Source organism: Lontra canadensis, unplaced genomic scaffold (assembly GCF_010015895.1).
Source record: "Lontra canadensis isolate GAN:19392208 unplaced genomic scaffold, GSC_riverotter_1.0 scaffold129, whole genome shotgun sequence".
Lineage (NCBI taxonomy): Eukaryota > Metazoa > Chordata > Mammalia > Carnivora > Mustelidae > Lontra > Lontra canadensis.
In genome coordinates, this window is record NW_022631123.1 from 56,826 (window position 1) to 76,079 (window position 19,254).

The 19,254-nt window shown below is 39.3% G+C and overlaps 1 protein-coding gene across 1 annotated transcript in view; it reads left to right on the top strand.

Moving 5' to 3' along the window:
• FNDC3B (fibronectin type III domain containing 3B) overlaps positions 1 to 19,254 on the top strand; it is a 190,287-nt gene that overhangs the window by 38,661 nt on the left and 132,372 nt on the right. The window contains exons 4-5 of the mRNA XM_032842390.1: positions 10,034 to 10,277; positions 14,489 to 14,776. Of these exons, the coding sequence (XP_032698281.1) occupies positions 10,034 to 10,277; positions 14,489 to 14,776 (532 nt within the window). The remainder of the gene's footprint in view (positions 1 to 10,033; positions 10,278 to 14,488; positions 14,777 to 19,254) is intronic.

Here is a 19,254-nt window from a genome sequence, read left to right on the forward strand (position 1 = left end):
TATGTGCACGGCAGTTCGAAGCTTCTGTGGAAAAGAGCGGAGGATTTATATGTCCATTCTGCTTTAATTCCATTATCAGCAGATTCACAGCAACTTTCTTTTTCATCTGACGGCTTATTTGGTCTGAAGAATGAATTACAGACAGGGTTGGCAATGCTAAATAAAAGAAATGTATCAGGGACATTCCCTCACTCAAAGCATTGTGTAAGTTTCTTCCTTCTGAGCTTTTTCTTTGTCTCCCTTGTCTGCCTTTTCTCTTGGATTTCTTTTGTTTCTCAGACACTGATGTCGTGGCATAATAGAACACAGGATTAACAGGAGGGAACATGAGCCTGGTGGGCTCCGTGTCCAACCCCTTGTGCGGTTTTAGGAATTTTTTTTCTCAACTTTTTAATTTAAATTCTAGTTACTTAACATGTAGTGTAATATCGGTTTCAGGAGTAGAATTTAGTGATTCATCTTACATTAGGAATATTTTTAAATTATTTATTCGGGTGTTCCACTTTTTTGTTTACTTGAAAATTGTGGGTTTTCCTTTCCTTTAGCATGCAGGCTTCACAAGTCCATGGATCCTCATGCCCCATGCCTCACTGGATCTCCATTTTCTTGAAAAGTGCCCAGCATATGTGAGGCATTTATTGAAATTTGGCTGGTTGGCTGTGTCATTTTCTTCCTATAGAGAGAGGAGGGGAAAGGAAAATGTTTGAGGATCTTTGAAGTTCTTTTCTGATCTCAGTGAGGTGATATACTTCTACTGTTCATATTGTTCCTTTAGTAGGGGACCAAGTGAGAATATAAGTAAGTTTCCATAAGTAGTACCAAAACAGTATGGCATATTCCCTTGTTGTTTAGCATTCTTTTGACTAAAATGATGTGTTTTACTTCAGTAGGAAAATGATAGTTGATTTTCATTATAATAACATTGAGACAGGGCACCTGGGTAGCTCAGTTGGTTAAGTGTATGACTCTTGATTTCAGTTCAGGTAATGATCTCAGGGTCATGGGATCAAACCTTATATCAAACTCTGCATGGAGTCTGTTTAAAATTCTCTCTCTCCTCTCTCCCTGTTCCTTCTCCCCTTCTCTCTCAAATAATAAATCTTTAAAAATAATAATATTGAGACAGTGTCACATGTAGAAATGACTTTGGAATCAAGAAGTATTAAATTATACACATAATACTATATTTAATTTTATTGCACAATTTGTCTTTCTAAATTAGTAACCCACATTTGTCATATATAACTGCTTTTCTTGGAAAAATACCTTTGCTCGACTTGCTGGGTGCAGAACTTTACCAAGATGGATTTTATATTCCTCGCATTCTTTGAAATCCATGTGGTTTATGAACTTGGACTTACATAATAATATAGTTATTTTGCTCTGTGATAAATAGGATCTGAGTATCATCAGCATGGATTCTTAATCCTTATGCCACGGAGCGCATTGGCAAACTGGTGAGGCATTTGTAAATGTAATATGTAAAATTCATAGATACAATCTAGAATAATCTATGTTTCCCATGGGTCTGAGACGCTAGAGATGTGATTGGCTCTCTCTTGCGCGCAGATCCACGGAGACTGCCTGAGCTAACAAACACTACCTACCTACAGATTCCTGCAGTGGTATCTTTCTTAATATATTAAAGGCCGCTCAGTTTGGAACAAATTACACCATCAGACCTCTCCTTAACCATTTGTCTTCTGACAAATATTCTGTTCCTTAAAATAGCATTTTAGCTTTTTCTGAAATACTCATTTGGCCCATGTTACTGATTGAAACTTGGTGGATGGAACTATTCACTTGTCCTGTGTGCTTATGTGCACATTGGGAAGGATTAGATTTGTTTTTTGATCTTTCATTGTGGTCCTTTTCAGTATTGAGGTTGGTGATGTACAATAAAACGTGCTAGAAAAGGCACATTTCCGGAGTACTTGAGTATGAATCTTGATGAGCACTTAGTTGGCCTTAGGTTACTTAATTGCTCGTAAAGCTACTTCGCCTTGACTTAAGGACTCTCATGTTGCCTATGTTTGAGGTTAGAGGTTTGCTGAAGATTATGCAAGTTAAGTTCTGTGCCAAACACTTCATAAGCTGTTAAAAGATACACAAATCACAGGAGTTGTTACTGTCCCCTTTCATTGTTATATTGTTTGCTGTTTGGCCTTCAGCAACAGTGCACAGTGCTGTATTTCTGCTCAGAGGAGGCCTCTTGGCTGTCAACAGTGTCTTGAGACACTTTGCTCTTTATAAGCAGGGACCTCTGTTTCCCTGTGGGATCCTCAGGATGCGGCCACTGAGTCGGCTAGTAAGAGGGAGCTGGAGGCAGCTGAGGACCCAGTCTGGGTTCTTCAGTTCCTGAGATGTTTCTCAAACCTTGGCTGGGCATCCTGTTGAATTTGGAAGGTCTTAGATTACTGCCATGTCCCCTCAACTACCACTTACCTGCTTTAAAGAAAGACTACAGACGATGTAGCTGTTACTGTCCTCCTCTCTAGCTCTCAGCGGTCTTAGTTGTAAAGCATAGGGTAGTTCCCCGGAAAGAGCTAAGTGTGTTTAGTAAGGCACTAAATGTTGATTTTGTTTATATGTGCTTTTGTTGTGTTTTTTTCCCAGGTTCGAAGTTTATATAAGTGTGCGTAGCTTGGCTTGTGTCTGTGTTTAAAAGCGTTGGCATGTACAAAGCCAACAGATGGGACATGACGATGACTGCTTATGAGGTTATCTCCTTAACAGTGGTCACCTCTGGAGCAAGCCTTTGTGTGAGAGTCATGCCCAGAAGTACTGAAGACAAATGCCACCTAATTGTGATCCCCCAAGAGGGAAAAATAAAACAAGATGAATCAGAGAGTCAGACAAACCATAAAAGACCCTTAAACATAGGAAACACAAGGAGAATTGCTGGAGGGGGTGAGGGGTGGGGGCTGGGGTAACTGGGGTAAGGGCATTTAGGAGGGCACGTGATGTCATGAGCACTGGGTATGCTCAACCTCTGAAACTTGTAATAAACTCTATGTTAATTAATTGAATTTAAATTTTAAAAAATCGTTAAAAAAAACCTTAAAATAATTGTGGACAAACCCCCCAGATTTGTATCTGGATCCAGCCATTTTCTGCTTAGTCTATACCTAGCCATTACCTGGAGCTGGCATGTGGGTTGAAAATTAAGCACCAGTAGAAAACTCAAGGTTTCTAGATGTAATGAGTGTGTTTGTAAAAATGGGTGAATTTTTGTTTATTTCTTATTAATTAAACCTGAGGTTTAGTTATTGATAAAGCAAATGAAATGGATTATTTATTTAACCATTGGCAAGAACTATCCGGAACTTTTTTTTTAATTTTTTTTTTTTAAAGATTTTATTTATTTATTTGACAGAGAGGCCACAAGTAGGCAGAGAGTCAGGCAGAGAGAGAGGGGGAAGCAGGCTTCCCACTGAGCAGAGAGCCCAATGCGGGGCTTGATCCCAGGACCCTGAGATCATGACCTGAGCCGAAGGCAGCGGCTTAATCCACTGAGCCACCGAGGTGCCTCAGAACTTGGGTTTCTTGATTGAGGGGAGGATATTTATTACCATTCTGTAGCTACTCTGCAGGATCCTCTCATGATATCATGAAAGGGTTTTGAGAAGCAACCCAGGAACATCACCAGTAATTTATTTTTCCTTTGGGCTACAAAACTAGCCATGCTGTGTGACGAAAGGAGCTGGTCCTCAATCTGGAGGGTTTACTGTCTAAAACACTAATGATGGTGGATTTAAATAACATTTCATCAGTGTTAGCCATTACAGGTAGGAAGAGTACTGACAGTGAGAAGTTGTGTTTGGTGTTTTTGGCCACAGTTGTAATCATTAAATTAGTAAAGACAGGAAGAAGTAAGTCAGGAGATTTTGGGAAATACATCCAGTTCTGCCTCAATTTTTAAGTCCAGTAACTTGACTTCATCTATAAAATAGAACGATGCTTGCTCCTGTAACTCTTGGGTTGCTTCTTGAATATTCCATAATGCTGGTTTTCATTTTCTTCTAATGGCACTTAGGGGATGGTTGTGTGGGTTTCCTCCGGGATAGCAAGATGAGGATGGGCTCTACGGGAAGCATGGTCTTTAGGTTTCAAATCACTGCCTGTCCTGAAGAACACACCTGCTTTTACTTTTTTATGCTGTTCACTGTATTAGAAAATACACAGTGGAGAGCTAGTGCAAGAAGGAAACGTGGGAGCTAACGCTTTTGTACTCCTGGTTGGTCATGAATAAGATTCCTCAGCTGCAGGGCGCCTGGGTGGCTCAGTGGGTTAAGCCTCTGCCTTCGGCTCAGGTCATGATCTCAGGGTCCTGGGATCGAGTCCCCCATCGGGCCCTCTGCTGAGCGGGGAGCCTGCTTCCCCATCTCTCTCTGCCTGCCTCTCTGCCTACTTGTGATCGCTCTCTGTCAAATAAGTAAAATCTTAAAAAAAAAATGATTCCTCAGCTGCATTTAAGATTGAAGTAAAACTTGCATTGGAAAGGTCTATTTTTCGGTGTCTTTCTTTTGGTAAAATCACATTTAATGTAAAATAAGAGGGTTGGGAATGATGGGTCTGGAATTAACTGGGTTTAGATTAAGTGAAATTTTAGAATAGGAGGTACTTAACCTGAATTAAGGGAGAAACTTTGATAATGAATTTATAAATAAGTCTTGGTGGACATCAAATCTAAGCAGAGAAATTTTCCTTCCTTCCCTCCTCCTCTCCTCCTCCCTCCCTCCCTTCTTACTCTTTCATTTCTTTGTTCACTTAGCATTTATCAAAAGCCTCCTGTGTGTCCAGGTGCCCTTGGGGGACAGGAGATAGAGCTGTAACTTCTGCTACAGGACAGATGTTGGGGGGTGGGGGACACCAGTCTGGCTGGGAGAAGCCTGGACTGTTGGCCTGCTCATTCCTCTGTCCACGCAAGTGTTTTGTATCCTCTGGCCTTTTCTTCTCCTGTTCACTGCTCGTGTGCTTATTTCAGTGGAGACTTCTTCCCTTCCTGGAATGGCCTGGGAGCCCATTTCAAGTTTGTTGGCAGGAGTTAGGAATTGAGCTGGAGCCTGATTTTCACAAACTCATTTGGTCCCAGTTTCCTGTGTGCAGTCAGCACTGCAGCAAGCCGGCCGCCCAGCCCCACACCCTGCTTGAGCTCGTGCTGGGTTCGTGTGTGTCCATGCGCGTTCTGCCCTGCCCGCTTCCTGGATCATCCTCGGCCAACTGGAACGGCCTTTTAAAATTTCTCCTTTGTTACTAACCATTTAAGCCCCTTTTTTGATTGTTGTTGCTTGCAACCCAGAAGCAGAAGGGAGAGAGTTGGAAGAACTGAAGCGTTAATTAAAATTTCCTGCGGAGGGGTGCCCGGGTGGCTTGGTTGGTTAAGCGTCTGACTCTTGATCTCGGTTCAGGTCATGATCTTAGGGTCCTGAGATGGAGCCTCATGTCAGGCTCCGCGGTCTGCAGGGAGTCTGCTGGAGATTCTCTCTCTTTTCTCTCTCTCTCTCTCTCTAATACATAAATAAATCTTTGAAAAAAAAGTTTTCCTGTGGAGCATTTTATTTCAGTAAGGGGAGCTACCTTCCTTCTCTGTGAGCTATGAGAAAAGACACTCAAAATGTGTTATTAAGAGCTCTGTTTTAGTTCTTGGGACTCAAAATTGTTCCCTCTCTTTCCCTTTTGCTCTCTGGCCTTGAGTCAGTTCGCTGAACTTTCCTGAGCTTCGTTCCTCTTAATCTCTAAAATGGGGATAACTGGATATGCCTCACAGGATTGTTGGGAGGATTTAATGAGGTGTTAATCTTAACAGTAGTAATGACTAGGCAAGATTTTTCTTTCAGGTGTCCGTTACTGTTCCAGGCCCTTCACGTGTGTTGCCTTGTTTCAGATGGAGGGTATTAAAGCAGAGCAGCAAGTAGTCAGTAAAGACTGGTTTGTCTTAAATCCTTTCACATTTCTGAGAACCCAGCTGTTCTGTTTCCTGTGGTTCATTATTTATGTATTTATTTCTCAGCATACCTAGCTTCTGTGTAATTCTCTACATACTGAAAACTTCAGAGTACGGATCAGAAGGAAAATTGAGGTGCAAGTGTGACAGAGATTCTCCCTGTTGTGAGCACCTTATTTTCCAGCCTCTCATCTTTGTGTCTAGACCACCGATTAGCAAGAGTACTAGGCACATAGACGTTTCACAGAGAATGTTTATTGAGCAGACTCAATGACGTGGTGAAGAATCAAGCCAGCTCGTGTTGGCCATCGAGCTCTGGTAGGTGCTGTGTTGATTTGCTAGGGCTCCTGTAACAGAGTACCACAGAGTGGTTGGCTTCAATGACAGAAATTGCTTCCTCACAATTCTAGAGGCTACAGATTTGGTTTCTTCTAAGGCTTCCTTCCTTGGCTTGTAGGCGGCCATCTTCTATCTTTATGTTCTCACATGATCTTCCCTCCGTGTGTGTCTGTCCTAAATTGCTCCTCTTACAGCAGTCTCAGTCATATTGGATTAGGGCCCAACCACAGAACCTCGTTTTACCTTAATTATCTCTTTAAAGTCCCTGTGTCCAAATAGTCACATGCTGAGCTACTGGGGAGTTAGGACTTCAATATATGAATTGGTGAAGAGTGGCAGTGGGCAGGGTTGGGGGGAGCGCACACACTTAAGCCCATAATGGGTGACTGTCTGAGAAACTAGCACATTGGTGAGTGACTGTTTTGTTGAGTCACAGAGCTAGGAAAAAATCTAGATGAAGAATAGTTGTGATTTTTGAAAAAACAATACTGTGTTCTGATTTTTGAAGAGCACTTACTGGAACTTAGTCTGATGTTTCTCTTTATATTACTCTTAGAGTATGTAGATGAATCCTACCTATTTTTTTCCTCAGTTATGAACATCCAGTGCTTAGCTCATAGTATGTTACAGGAAATAATTGTTGAATTGAATACAGGTGATTTGTCTGCCTCTGGATATTGTCAAAATTTCATTCATCCCAAAAGCAAATGGATCTGTCTTTTCAGTGGTCACTTGTGAAGGCACATTTTATTGCCTCAGGATTTTTGGACTGAACTCTTTCAAATGTCTGAATTCTTCTCTAGTAATACTTCTTTATGAACTTTCTTTTTTTTTAATTTCAAGATGTTATTTACTTATTAGAGAGCGAGCACATGAGCAGGGGCTGGGGAAGGGTGGAGGGAGAGGGAGAAGCAGACTCCCTGCTCAGCAGGGAGCCAGACCCTGGACTCTAGCCCAGGACCCTGAGATCATGACCTAACCTGAAGGCAGATGCTTACCTGACATCCCTAGGAACCTAATTTTTAAACAAAGAGTACTATTACCATGATTTCCTGAGTTGCTTATTATTTTGTGCATTTTTATTACTCCTTGGATTTTCTTATTGTTTGGGGGAACATAAGCACAATTTCCTTAGACATAGATCAAACCTGAATTTGATAAATATATTGCAGTTTGTGTTACGGAAGAACAGTGAACAAAATATTCAGCATATTTTTAAATTTTTGTTTCTCATTATTTTAGAATTATTTCATTTCTTAAAATATTTTTAATGAACAAATACCACAGAATAATTTAAGATAATTAAAAATGTGGCTGTCAGACAATTTTCATTATAACTAGGCCATTTGTGGTTTCAAAGAGCTACTTGGTTTTCTGACTGGAAACTTCTCTTTTCGTGAAGCATAATTTATGCATCAGAGTTATTAATTTTTCAAATTAGTGGCAGTACTTATTCTTTCAAAATGTACTGGTAAAAAGCTAATGTATTAGCTCTGTATCTCTTACAGAGTTTTTTCCCCTGTAGTAGAATTCTTTTCTTTGTTAGTGCTTTCTGTTCACCTCATTTTTTAAGTGTTTTCTTTTAGCAAGTTAGAAATTATAATGAAATTAAAATAATTTCTTCTCACTGTAATATGCTCCTGTTTACAAGTAAGCCCAGAGTTCTTCATATTTAGTGAGGGCCGTGTTCTTGTTTTACTGTATTGCCTGAGTCTGTGTGGCTGGTAGGTCATTAGAAGTTTTACAATAATCAATGTAATGCAGGTTGCAAGTTTTAAGAAAACAAATACTTTGCTTTTGTGGACCTTCTGGTGTCTACCACAGGATTGAATTGGAGGTTCCGTGAAGGAGGAACATCTGGAATATACCTTACTTTTTTCTTACTAGCCAGAGGCAGAGTGGGGGAGAAGGAAGACGATAGAATAATGTGTGTTTCTATCAGATAGTAAGAAAAATCTGTACGTACACAAAAATTGTACAAACTGCAATTACCAAATGCCCTTTTCTCGCTCTGCATTTTAGATGATATAGAAGATGCTAGCACGCACATAGCATTAACGACGTCATAGTTTAAGCATCATTTCACATCTACCTTCTATCAACTGCCATGCCTTCATAAATGGGGTTAATGGGATTAGCTTGTCAAAACCCAGAAGAGGTTACATTTATTAAAGAATGCGTAAAAAGCCCCATCTTGAGCTTTAGGAGGGAGTATGACTCAGAATCTTCATTTTAAGGAGTTAATACTGTTATCTTAATGAACTGTTAACGTAGTGATTAATTCTGAAATTATTATGTTAATTGGTTCATTAATAAACATAACAATCTTTCTTTTCTTAACATAAAGATGACTGGCTGTTAATTCAGATGGGATCTAACTCGTACACTCATGTACAGGCTAACATTGATAAACTTGACATTTTGTATCAAACAGTTTTTTTTTTTTTAAACAAAGCATATTATAATTTTTTTATTAGAATGTTTTAGATATGATTAAGTCATTTTATTTTGGCCTATAATCAGCCTCCTGAGGTGTAATGAGAAATCTATTTCAATATACAAGTTTAATTTTCAGTGCTTTTTAGTAGTGGTGGTGGTGGTTTAAAATTATTACTATTTTTTTTAAGCAAGCTTCCTACCAGTGTGTGCCTGATTGTCTTAAATACTTGATTAGGCCAGCTGGTCTCTTTGGCATCTAGGTGTACTCTTGGGCCCTGACCCCAGGGGCCTTTCTCCGAGCTATCCCAGCACTATCAATTCTTTCAAATCCTAAAGCATCCCTCATTCTGCCTTTCCCTGCTCCTCTGCTCCTCAGCTTTCCCTCTTAATTATGTTATCTGTTGTGTAATTTCTTACCTGGCATCTCAACAAAAGCCTTTGTTTTGAGAGCAGGTCCCATGGAGTTGGCCAGAGAGGCAGTAAACATTGTTACTATACTGCCGTAGCTACATTCCTTGAGGGTATTAGAAAGCCTCTGAAAAACGTGTGGACAGAGTGGTGATGGGCTCCTTCTGCTTATAGCAGGTCCCCTGTCCTAGTGTCTCCCTTCACAGCTCCCATTGTCATCAGGATGTCTTGGGAGCAAAGGTGTCCATCTTGATTGAGTATTGTTTGAGTTTTTTATTGGTTGGAATCCCCTCATTTTATCTGCTATCCTTGGTCCCAAATTAAACGAACCTTTGGTACTCCCTGGCCTCTGAAGTTAATGTTCTCTTTGTTTCCGAAAGCCCTGTACAAATAGTACGGTCATGCTAAAGCAGGAATGGGTCAAAAGCTGTCAAGCCCATCTGGAAAGCTTGCCCTGTGAAGTACATTTATGTAACTCAGAAATTTCCTTTCTGGAAAACCAGTGAACCATTAGTTACATTCAAAGTCATTGCTAAATCACACATGAAATTCACTTGTCTTGGATGAAGTCTTCAGAAGTCTTCTTCCAGGTCTTCTTGGAAAATCTTATGAGACAAACGAGATTTATTACCAAGCCATTGATCTCTCCAAAAAGTTTTGTGTAATCAGAATCAAGTGGTTGATGAAAGCTTATTTTCATAAGTTTTCATTGTTAAACATTATTATTTCTAAGACGCATCTAAAAATTGGTTTGAATTAGAGAGCCAGAATTCAACATGCACTATTTTTTTCTTCCATGAGGAGAGGAAAATTCCAGTAAGGGAAGCAGTAAAATACTATATATGTCCACGAAATGTTGATAATATATACGACACTGTCTCTTTCTGCTGTTTTCTTTAGGTGATTGAAGACAATACTGGAGTCCGCCGGGTGGTGGTCACACCGCAGTCTCCTGAGTGTTACCCCCCAAGCTATCCCTCAGCCATGTCTCCAACCCACCACCTGCCCCCCTACCTGACTCACCACCCCCATTTTATTCATAACTCACACACGGCTTACTACCCACCTGTTACTGGACCTGGAGATATGCCGCCTCAGTTTTTTCCTCAGCACCATATTCCCCCTACAATATACGGCGAGCAAGGTGAGTAGATTATTGCTGGCATTGGGAGCTGTTGAAACAGGTTCCAACTCGGAAGTAGCTTAGGAGAACCATGGAGCCTTTGTTTCTCCTGCAGTGAGCCTGGTAGGGGATCTACTGGCTGTAGAAAGCTCACAAGAAATTCCTAGCTTCCTTTGTCTTGAAGCGCATCTTGCAAAGATTCCTTTGTGGGTTTCAGCTCTTTGTGTTTTCCAAGATTCTGCCCCCTGTTCCAGCCACTGCAAAAAGAGAAGGGAGTGGGATAGCTACTTGTTACTGTAGTAAGAAGTGAATGATGTAGCATTATGTTCCTGTGTCCCATTTTCTTATTTTTCTGTGACAGTGGCCTGAGATGGAACTGTGGGACATTGTTGCCTAGGCATCCATATGGCCTAGCAGCAGAAGGAAAATTAAGCGTTTTGTGCCCAGTTGCACAAAAGGCAACTACGTGGCTTCCTACTAACACACTGTGTAAGGCACTCTTCATCAAGCAATTAGCCGGTCGCCAAGGCTTTTAGTCATTAAGCTTAGACCAAATCAGAAAACTCGGATAGAGGACTCAGTTTCCCAGATGCCCTGTGTTGGCAATCTTAGTAGAACTCAGAATCTCCTCGATAGGGTCCTCCTGAAGCCCGTTTTTACTTCAACCAATTTCACTGTTTAGTAGCCAAGTACTCACCTCAACATGAAAGAGTCTCAGACATTACGTCTTTCTAGTTTGGGCCTTGGTGTTGGTTGAGTCTAAAGCCTTTTTCTATCAAAATGGATACTAAGAAACCAGATACGTGAGGGTAAAAAAAATCAGACTTTTTTTTTTTTTTTAAAAGATTTTATTTATTTGGCAGAGAGAGAGAGAGAGCACAGGCAGGGGAAGCAGCAGACGGAGAGGGAAGAGATAAGCAGGCTCCCCACTGGCAGGGAGCTCAAAGCCACACTCCATCCCAGGACCCCGAGATCATGACCTGAGCTGAAGGCAGATGCTTAACCAACTAAGCCACCCAAGTGTCCCCCCAAAATCAGACTTTAATAGCTAAGATGTCTAAAGCTTTGCAAAGTGATTTTCTTCTATGAATTGAAGCATTTTATCACTTCAAACATTTCTTTCTATTGGTTCGAATACGAGAATTCCTGCTGTATAAGGAATAGCAACTTACTGTAAACTTCACTTATCAATTATGTATGTATATATATTTTTCCCCCTGTATGCTTAACTCATATCGTAATTTTTTTCCCTAACAAAATAAAAATTTGAGATGGTTATTTTAAGTGGAACATCCTCTTCCAACTTAGGGATAGAATTTGAGTTTGTTGTTTTGGTTTTTGTTTGTTTTAGTAGTTAGAAATTCAGTACTTAGAAATACAAAATTCAGAAGAATCAAGTGCTATCATAGCAGGGCATGGAGAAATGATGGCATTGATAATTTTGTATTGATAAAATCTTCCTGCCTAATGACATAACCCCCCCAAACAGAGTGAGGAAATGCCATGAAAGCATTTGGATAAAATCTGAAAAAAATAATTAACTGTCATTTTTAAGAAAGTATTCAGTGCTTTGACACAAGGCACATGAAATATTTGAGTATTGTCAGAGTTTTCTGATTTGGTCTGAGCTTAATGACTAAAAGCCTTGGCGACTGGCTAATTGCTTGATGAAGAGTGCCTTACACAGTGTGTTAGTAGGAAGCCATGTAGTTACCTTTTGTAAATGATGTCCTCTTCAATTTTAGACAGCAGTATGATTTAAATGGTCATTAGAATTAAGAAGAAAAGTGTTTTTCTTTCAGAGGGTATTTTGGTTTATTTTCATTGTAATAACATGGTGTAATAATGTAAAAATGAAAGTGCCTCATTGATTTCAAATTAAAGAAAGCAAAAAACAAAATCCTTTTGTTTTATAGTTTAAAAGCCCTATATATATATCCCTTACCTTACTTCCCGGTGTATGTATCTAAAAACAACTTAAAACATTTAATTTCCCATACCGGAGGAGTAAAGTTTCAACGTGTTTTAAAAGATTATTATATTAGTGTCCATGGTGAATATCTTAAATTTCAAGTATAACGTATTGTGATATTTAAAACAATTAATATCCTTTTGTATATTTGGGTATGATTTAATTGGACATAGGCTCTTAGAACAAGAGAGGGAGCGTGAGCCCGGGGTGGGGGGTGGGCAAAGAGAAGGACTCTCAAGCAGACTCCCCTCTGAGTCAGGAGCTGATGTGGGGCTCTATCTCTTGACCCTGAGATCATGACTCAAGAGCCAAAATCAAGAGTCTGATGCTTAACCAGCTGAGCCACCCAGGCACCCTGGGCATAGGCTCTGAATCACATTGCATTTGTGTTTTTACATTCTTTAGTGCAGTTTGGTTACCTTGTGAAGATTTGCTTTTTAAAGATCTTCTCTAAGCTATATGAACAGAAAGAAAAGTGGAGCTTTACCATTGATCAGTTGAAAGGTCAGTTATGTTAAGTAAGGGGAGTGTGCATTCCTGGTATGCTTAAAACAGGCCCCATTTAGGTCTCTTGTCCAGAGACAGGGTAGGAATGCTACCTTTCACTCTCAGAAATATTCAGCTTGGAATGCTAACTTACTTGGTCATTCTGTGCGTATGGGGGCCCTTTTTTCTTATTATCACTTAAGGACCCAATCTCTGTGTTATATATTGTCATTTTTATTAATGTCTAAATGCAATTTTTAATTGATTTTAACATCTTTTAATTTAAAATAAATGTTTTCCCCTAAGATCAGAAATTGTTTTGTAAGCTCCCATTGTTTTTTTTTGGAGCCACTTAAAAGTCTACATAATAGGGACTCCTGAACGGCTCAGTCGCTTAAGTGTCTGTCTGCCTTTGGCTCAGTTCAGGATCCGAGGATCCTGGGATCCAGTCCTGCTTTGGGCTTCCTGCTCAGCTGGAGGTCTGCTTCTCCCTCTCTTCCTCCACCTACTTGTGCTCATAAATCTTAAAAAAAAAAAAAATTCTACATAATGAAGCCAGGTGACATTCTACTAGTCAGTTTATCTTGCCTCTAGTTTACTCGAAAATAGACGCTTGAGACCACAGCTTACTACGTGAGCCACCAGGTTGCAGAGATGGCTTCTGTTTACTCCTGCTGTTTCTCTTTGAACATTTCCCCTGATTCTGTGAGCTTTGATTATTTTTAGTTAAATTTTTCATCTCATCATGTTAGTAAGTTTTATTCAGAAGTTGGCTTTTTTCACATGCCATAAACAACTCCTTAGATTCTGATTGTTATACACTTTTCACTTGATCTTAGCCAAAAGGCCGAGAAGCCATATGTTATATGCTTTTCAGAAGAAATGCTATTTTGTTTATAACGATGAGTATTGTTTTAAGTGTCTTGATTCTAAGGACACGTTTATGGGGCTGTTTTTTTTTTTTCTGATTTGTTTTCGATATATTGCGGTTAAAAAACATTGGACAGTGATTTTTGACAACAAAATCTATATATAAATTCAATTAGAATATGAACTCTTCAGGGACAGTAACCTTATCTTCAGTATTTTCCATAATTTTTGGAACATTCATGAAAATGCACTACAGTTGTTTTATTTGTTCTTTCACACAATACAGTTTTTAATGATCATTCTTCAGTTGGTTCAAAATGAATGGGAACAATTTAAACATGTATTCTATATATATGTAAAATTAAAAATATTTAGTAGTTTTTTAAACTCCTTCTTCAGGAGCCAGGTCTTTTGACCATTTATTTATTTATTTATTTATTAAGATTTTATTTATTTATTTGACAGATCACAAGTAGGCAGAGAGGCAGGCAGAGAGAGAGAGGAGGAAGCAGGCTCCCTGCTGAGCAGAGAGCCCGATGCGGGGCTTGATCCCAAGTCCCTGGGATCATGACCTGAGCCGAAGGCAGAGGCTTCAACCCACTGAGCCACCCAGGCGTCCCCGACCATTTAAAATTTCTTACTGAAAATGTAGACTGGGGCGCCTGGATGGCCCAGTTGGTTAAGTGTCTGCCTTCTGCTCAGGTGACATTCCAGGGTCCTGGGATGTCTCCTGCATGGGGCTCCCTGCTCAGCAGAGTCTGTTTCTCCCTCTGCCTGCCACTCCCCCTGCTTGTGCTTGCACACTCTTTCTCTGACAAGTAAATAAAACAAAACAAAACTAACTAACTAAATACATACATAAAATGTAGACTGAGTGTGTGTTTGTCATAATCCTCCGTTTCAGAAATCATACCGCTCTATGGAATGTCAAGCTACATTACCCGGGAAGACCAGTACAGCAAGCCTCCACACAAAAAACTGAAAGACCGCCAGATTGACCGCCAGAACCGCCTCAACAGTCCCCCGTCTTCTATCTACAAAAGCAACTGCACACCCGTGTACAATGGCTATGGGAAGGGCCACAGCGCTGGAGGCAGCGGAGGCAGTGGAGGCAGCGGGGGTGGGCCAGGAATTAAGAAAACGGAGCGGCGGGCCAGGAGCAGTCCAAAGTCGACTGATTCTGATTTGCAAGGTAATGGGCAGAGATGTTTGCTGTAAGGAGTGATCCATGGAGCCGGACATCCGAAAAGAAACATCTTATACCTAACAGTGTTATTTCACGGCCATTGGTCTTATAGGGATGGCTGGTTAGACCTTCCGATCGTTTTCCGAGGAAGAGCTGAATATCGTATCCTCTGTTTTTATTAATAGTTTATGGCAGAAATATCCTTGGGTCACAAGTGCCATGTGACGTTTTACATAAGCTCAATAACAAGTATCCGAGCGAGTGGCTTTTCACATTAGCCCATTTCCTGTTGTTTTCACTCCAAATAGACAGGCAGGGAGGAGATCCAAAGAGTCTTTCTAAGAAGTACAGGGCTAGTTTAACAGTGAAAATAATTACACCTCATCAAACCAGATGTAATTACTTGGTTCTGTCGTGAAATGTATCATTGTGGAATAGGAATATATTTCTGCTATTTCTGCTTACTTTCAGGCATCAGTTCTTGCTTAACACCACCTTTGCATTCTGAATGAAGTATTCATTGCTCAAGACTGAGGTGAAAGAAATATGGTCACCGTATATGAGACATCAGCTCCAAAGGGCATGTGCTTTTTTGTAGATGGGTCTTATGGCTATAGATTGGTTAATTTGGGGAAGCAAGTATATGTACTTTAAGGTTTTTTTTTTTTTTTAAGATTTTATTTACTTATTTGACAGAGATCACAAGTAGGCAGAGAGACAGGTGGAAGGGGAGTGTGGGGGGCGTGGGCTGAAGCAGGCTCCCCGCTGAGCAGAGAGCCTGAAGCGGGCCTCGATCCCAGGACCTTGGGATCATGACCTGAGCCGAAGGCAGAGGCTTTAACCCACTGAGCCACCCAGGCGCCCCTTAAATCAAGTTTTTAGCCAAGATTTAGAAACTGCCTCTTTCAATGCCATCGGAGTTAAAAACAGCCTTTTGATACAGGTGTGTGGAGAAGGCTGACTTAAGTGAAGTAGAATAAGGTAACATTTTGAAAAGCGAGGTGAGTTTTCAAATATAAATATATAAAGTCATGAGCGTCTAGAAAAGACAGGATAAGACGTGTTTATAGCAGTCATACTCCTTTGTCTTATCAGACCTCATCCACTTAGGAACAGGGACTGTGTATGTGAGATGTGTTTGTGAATGACAGAGACAGAAGTTGTTTTATGTTTGATTGCGTAGAGAAGACTGGACTCCTTTGGGGCTGAGGAAACTGAAGTAGAACCAGCCATTGGCTTCAGCCTTCCCCCCCCACTTTATTTATGAGTGAATTGTAGCATTAAAAAGAGGAATAGCAAGATACAGTCAAAAGTGACCAGAAATTTCTCTGAGTAAAATGTATTATAGATTCCTTTAATTTTGTTTCTTATCCTTTTTCTATATTTTTCCAAGTTCTTATTATGCAAAGTGTAAACAAGTATATAAAAGAGACCCAAAGTTTAAGAGACCTTTAAGTAGTTTTTTAGGTATAGTGCTATTTTTGCTATTTTTTAACGTTATTTTTAGTCAACTGGTAATACAGACTCTCAGTTTGAAATTAGATCACTAGCAATGTTAGACTTTTTAACAATGGGTATGAAAAGGAATTCACACCAAAAAATTAGAAATTAGTTTTTCTAAGGAGAATTTTAGTTTGTAAAAAAGAGAAAAGGAATGTAGAAGCAGTTTTCAGAGAGCTTAATGAGGTTTGAACTACCTTGATTATTTGATTTATTCTCTAATACTGTCTGTCTTGCACCAACAAAGATTTCAGACAGATGACATAGATATGTATAATAGCATCAGAATAAATCTAAGGAGCAGAGAGATAAAGGAAGGAAATTAAGATGAATCAGGGTCAAAGTTAGCAAATAAAACTAAGGTAATTATGGATTAAGTATAGCAAAAACAAGTATCTTCCTTATCTGTATAGTTATTCTGTATTGCATGTCTAAATGTGTAAGCTGCTTTATTTTTTAATATATTCACAGCTTTAAGAGACGATAGGGATTTGCACTGAAATCTGTACTGAAATGTTTGCTAACATCTATATATTTACAAACATTTTGGCCTCTTACGTAATGAATGAGAGTATAATTATTTTGAGCACCTTAAGCTCTTCACTGTTGTGTAGAAAACATGATGATGATAATGGTGATGGCAAATCTGATAGTAACAGTGAGATCACTCTCCTGTGCACTTACAGGAGTGTGTGTGTTTTGCCATGAAAAAATAGAAAAAAATGAATATCTCTGCTTTAGTCTGAACTCGGTCTAATGCTCCTTTTCTCATCGCATTATTTACCTCCTCAAAACCACTCTAAGTGTAGTTCTCCACGTGGTTGAGCCACGAAATAAAGAATCAGAGTATTATGGTTTCTGCCTCATGTCAATAAGGATCTGAGGGGTTTACATGTTGGATTTAAAAACTAAGTATTCATTTTCCCAAATGAAAACTTAGGTCCTGACAAAAAATCTACACACAAGTGTTTATAGCAGCTGTATTCATAATTAACAAAACTTGGAAGCAATCTAGATGTCCTCCAGTAAGTAAACAAGCTGTGCTATATGCAGACAATGGAATATTACCCAGTGTTGTTAAAGTATAAAAAGGGGTAAAACCACCTTAAATGCATATTACTGAATGGAACATGCCAATCTGAAACAACCATGTTCCAATGAGGTAAACGACCCGTGTTCTGAAAACTAAGACATTGTTGAAAGGATTTGAAGAGGACACAGACAAATGGAAAGGTATTCTATGCTCATGGATTAGAAGAATTAATATTGTTAAAATGTCCATACTATCCAAAGCAGTCTACAGATTCAGTGCAATCCCTATCAAAATACCAATAACATTTTTCACAGAAACCAGAATGAATGATTCAAACATTTGTGTGGAACCACAAAAGACCTCGAATAGTCAGAACAGTCTTGAGAAAGGACAACAAAGTTGAATATATCACCATCCCAGATTTCAAGATATACTGCAGTGCTGGAGCAATCAAAACAATCCGGTACTGGCAGGAAAACAGATGCATAGATTAGTGCAACAGAATAGTGCAAAGGTAAACCCATGGTTATATGGTCAATTAATCCATGACAAAAAAGGTGAGAATATACATGAGGAAAAGATAGTCTGTTTTATAAATGTGACTGGGCAAACCGGATAGGATGAAGCTGGACCACTTTCTTAGACCCAACACAAAAATAAATTCACAATGGATTAAAGACTTAAATGTGAGACCCAGAATCATAATACTCTTAAAAGAAGACATAGGCAATAATCTGTTGGACAGATTTGGGCCTTAGCATATTTATGGACATGTCTCCTCAGGCAAGAGAAAAAAGAAACAAAAATGAACGATTGGGACTACACAAAAATAAAGAGCTTTTGCTCTTTATTTACCCAGAGAAAACCACTAATTCAAATGAAATGAAATGAAAAGGCAGTTTACTGAATAGGAGAAGACATTTGCAAGTGATACGTCCAGTAAAGGGATGATCTCCAAAATGTATAAAGAACTTCTACAACTCAACACCAAGAAAAGATCTAATGGTAGAGGACCTGAATGGACATTTTTCCAGAAAAGACATACAGATGGCCAAAAGGCACATGAACAGATGCTCATCATTATTAATCATCAGGAAAATACAAATCAAAACCATGAGCTGTCACATCATCCCGGTCAGAATGGCTAGTATCAAAAAGACAAGAAATAACAAGTGTTGGCGAGGAGGTGGAGAAAAGGGAGCCTCATGCAGTGTTAGTGGGAATATAAACTGGTGTAGCCACTACAGAAAACAATATGGAGGTTCCTCAGAAAATTAAAACTATAACTACCATATGATCCAGTGATTTCACTTGGGTTATTTACCCAAAGAAAAACACTAATTCAAAAAGATATGCACCCCTGTATTTATTGCAGTATTATTGACATTAGCCAAGATATGGAAGCAACCCAGATATCCACTGATAGACACGTGAGTAGAGAAATCTAAAGAAGTGATATATGTATATAAAATGGAATATTATTCAGCCATAAAAGAAGAATGAGATCTTGCCACTTGCAACAATATGGATGGACCTAGAGTGGGTATTATGCTAAGTGAAATAAGTCAGACAGAGAAAGACAAATCACCATTTGATTTTACTTATATGTGAAATCTAGAAACCAAAAAATAGACTCTTAAATACAGAGAACAAACTAGTGGTTGCCAGCGGGAAGGGGAGGGGATGGACAAAATAGGTAAAGAGGATTAGGATTATACTTCCAGCTGTAAATATTTTCAAAGAAGAGAACCACAAATGAATCAGATATTGTTTAAAAATATAATAAAATATAAAAGAGTGCTCGCTTCGGCAGCACATATACTAAAATGTAAAAGAATAAGCTGACGAATCAATGTACAAACAAGAAAAGAATTGAATAAAATATAGTAGATTGAATGAAATAACCTACAAAAATCCCAGAATAGATCCATGAACCTCGCTTTCAGATCTA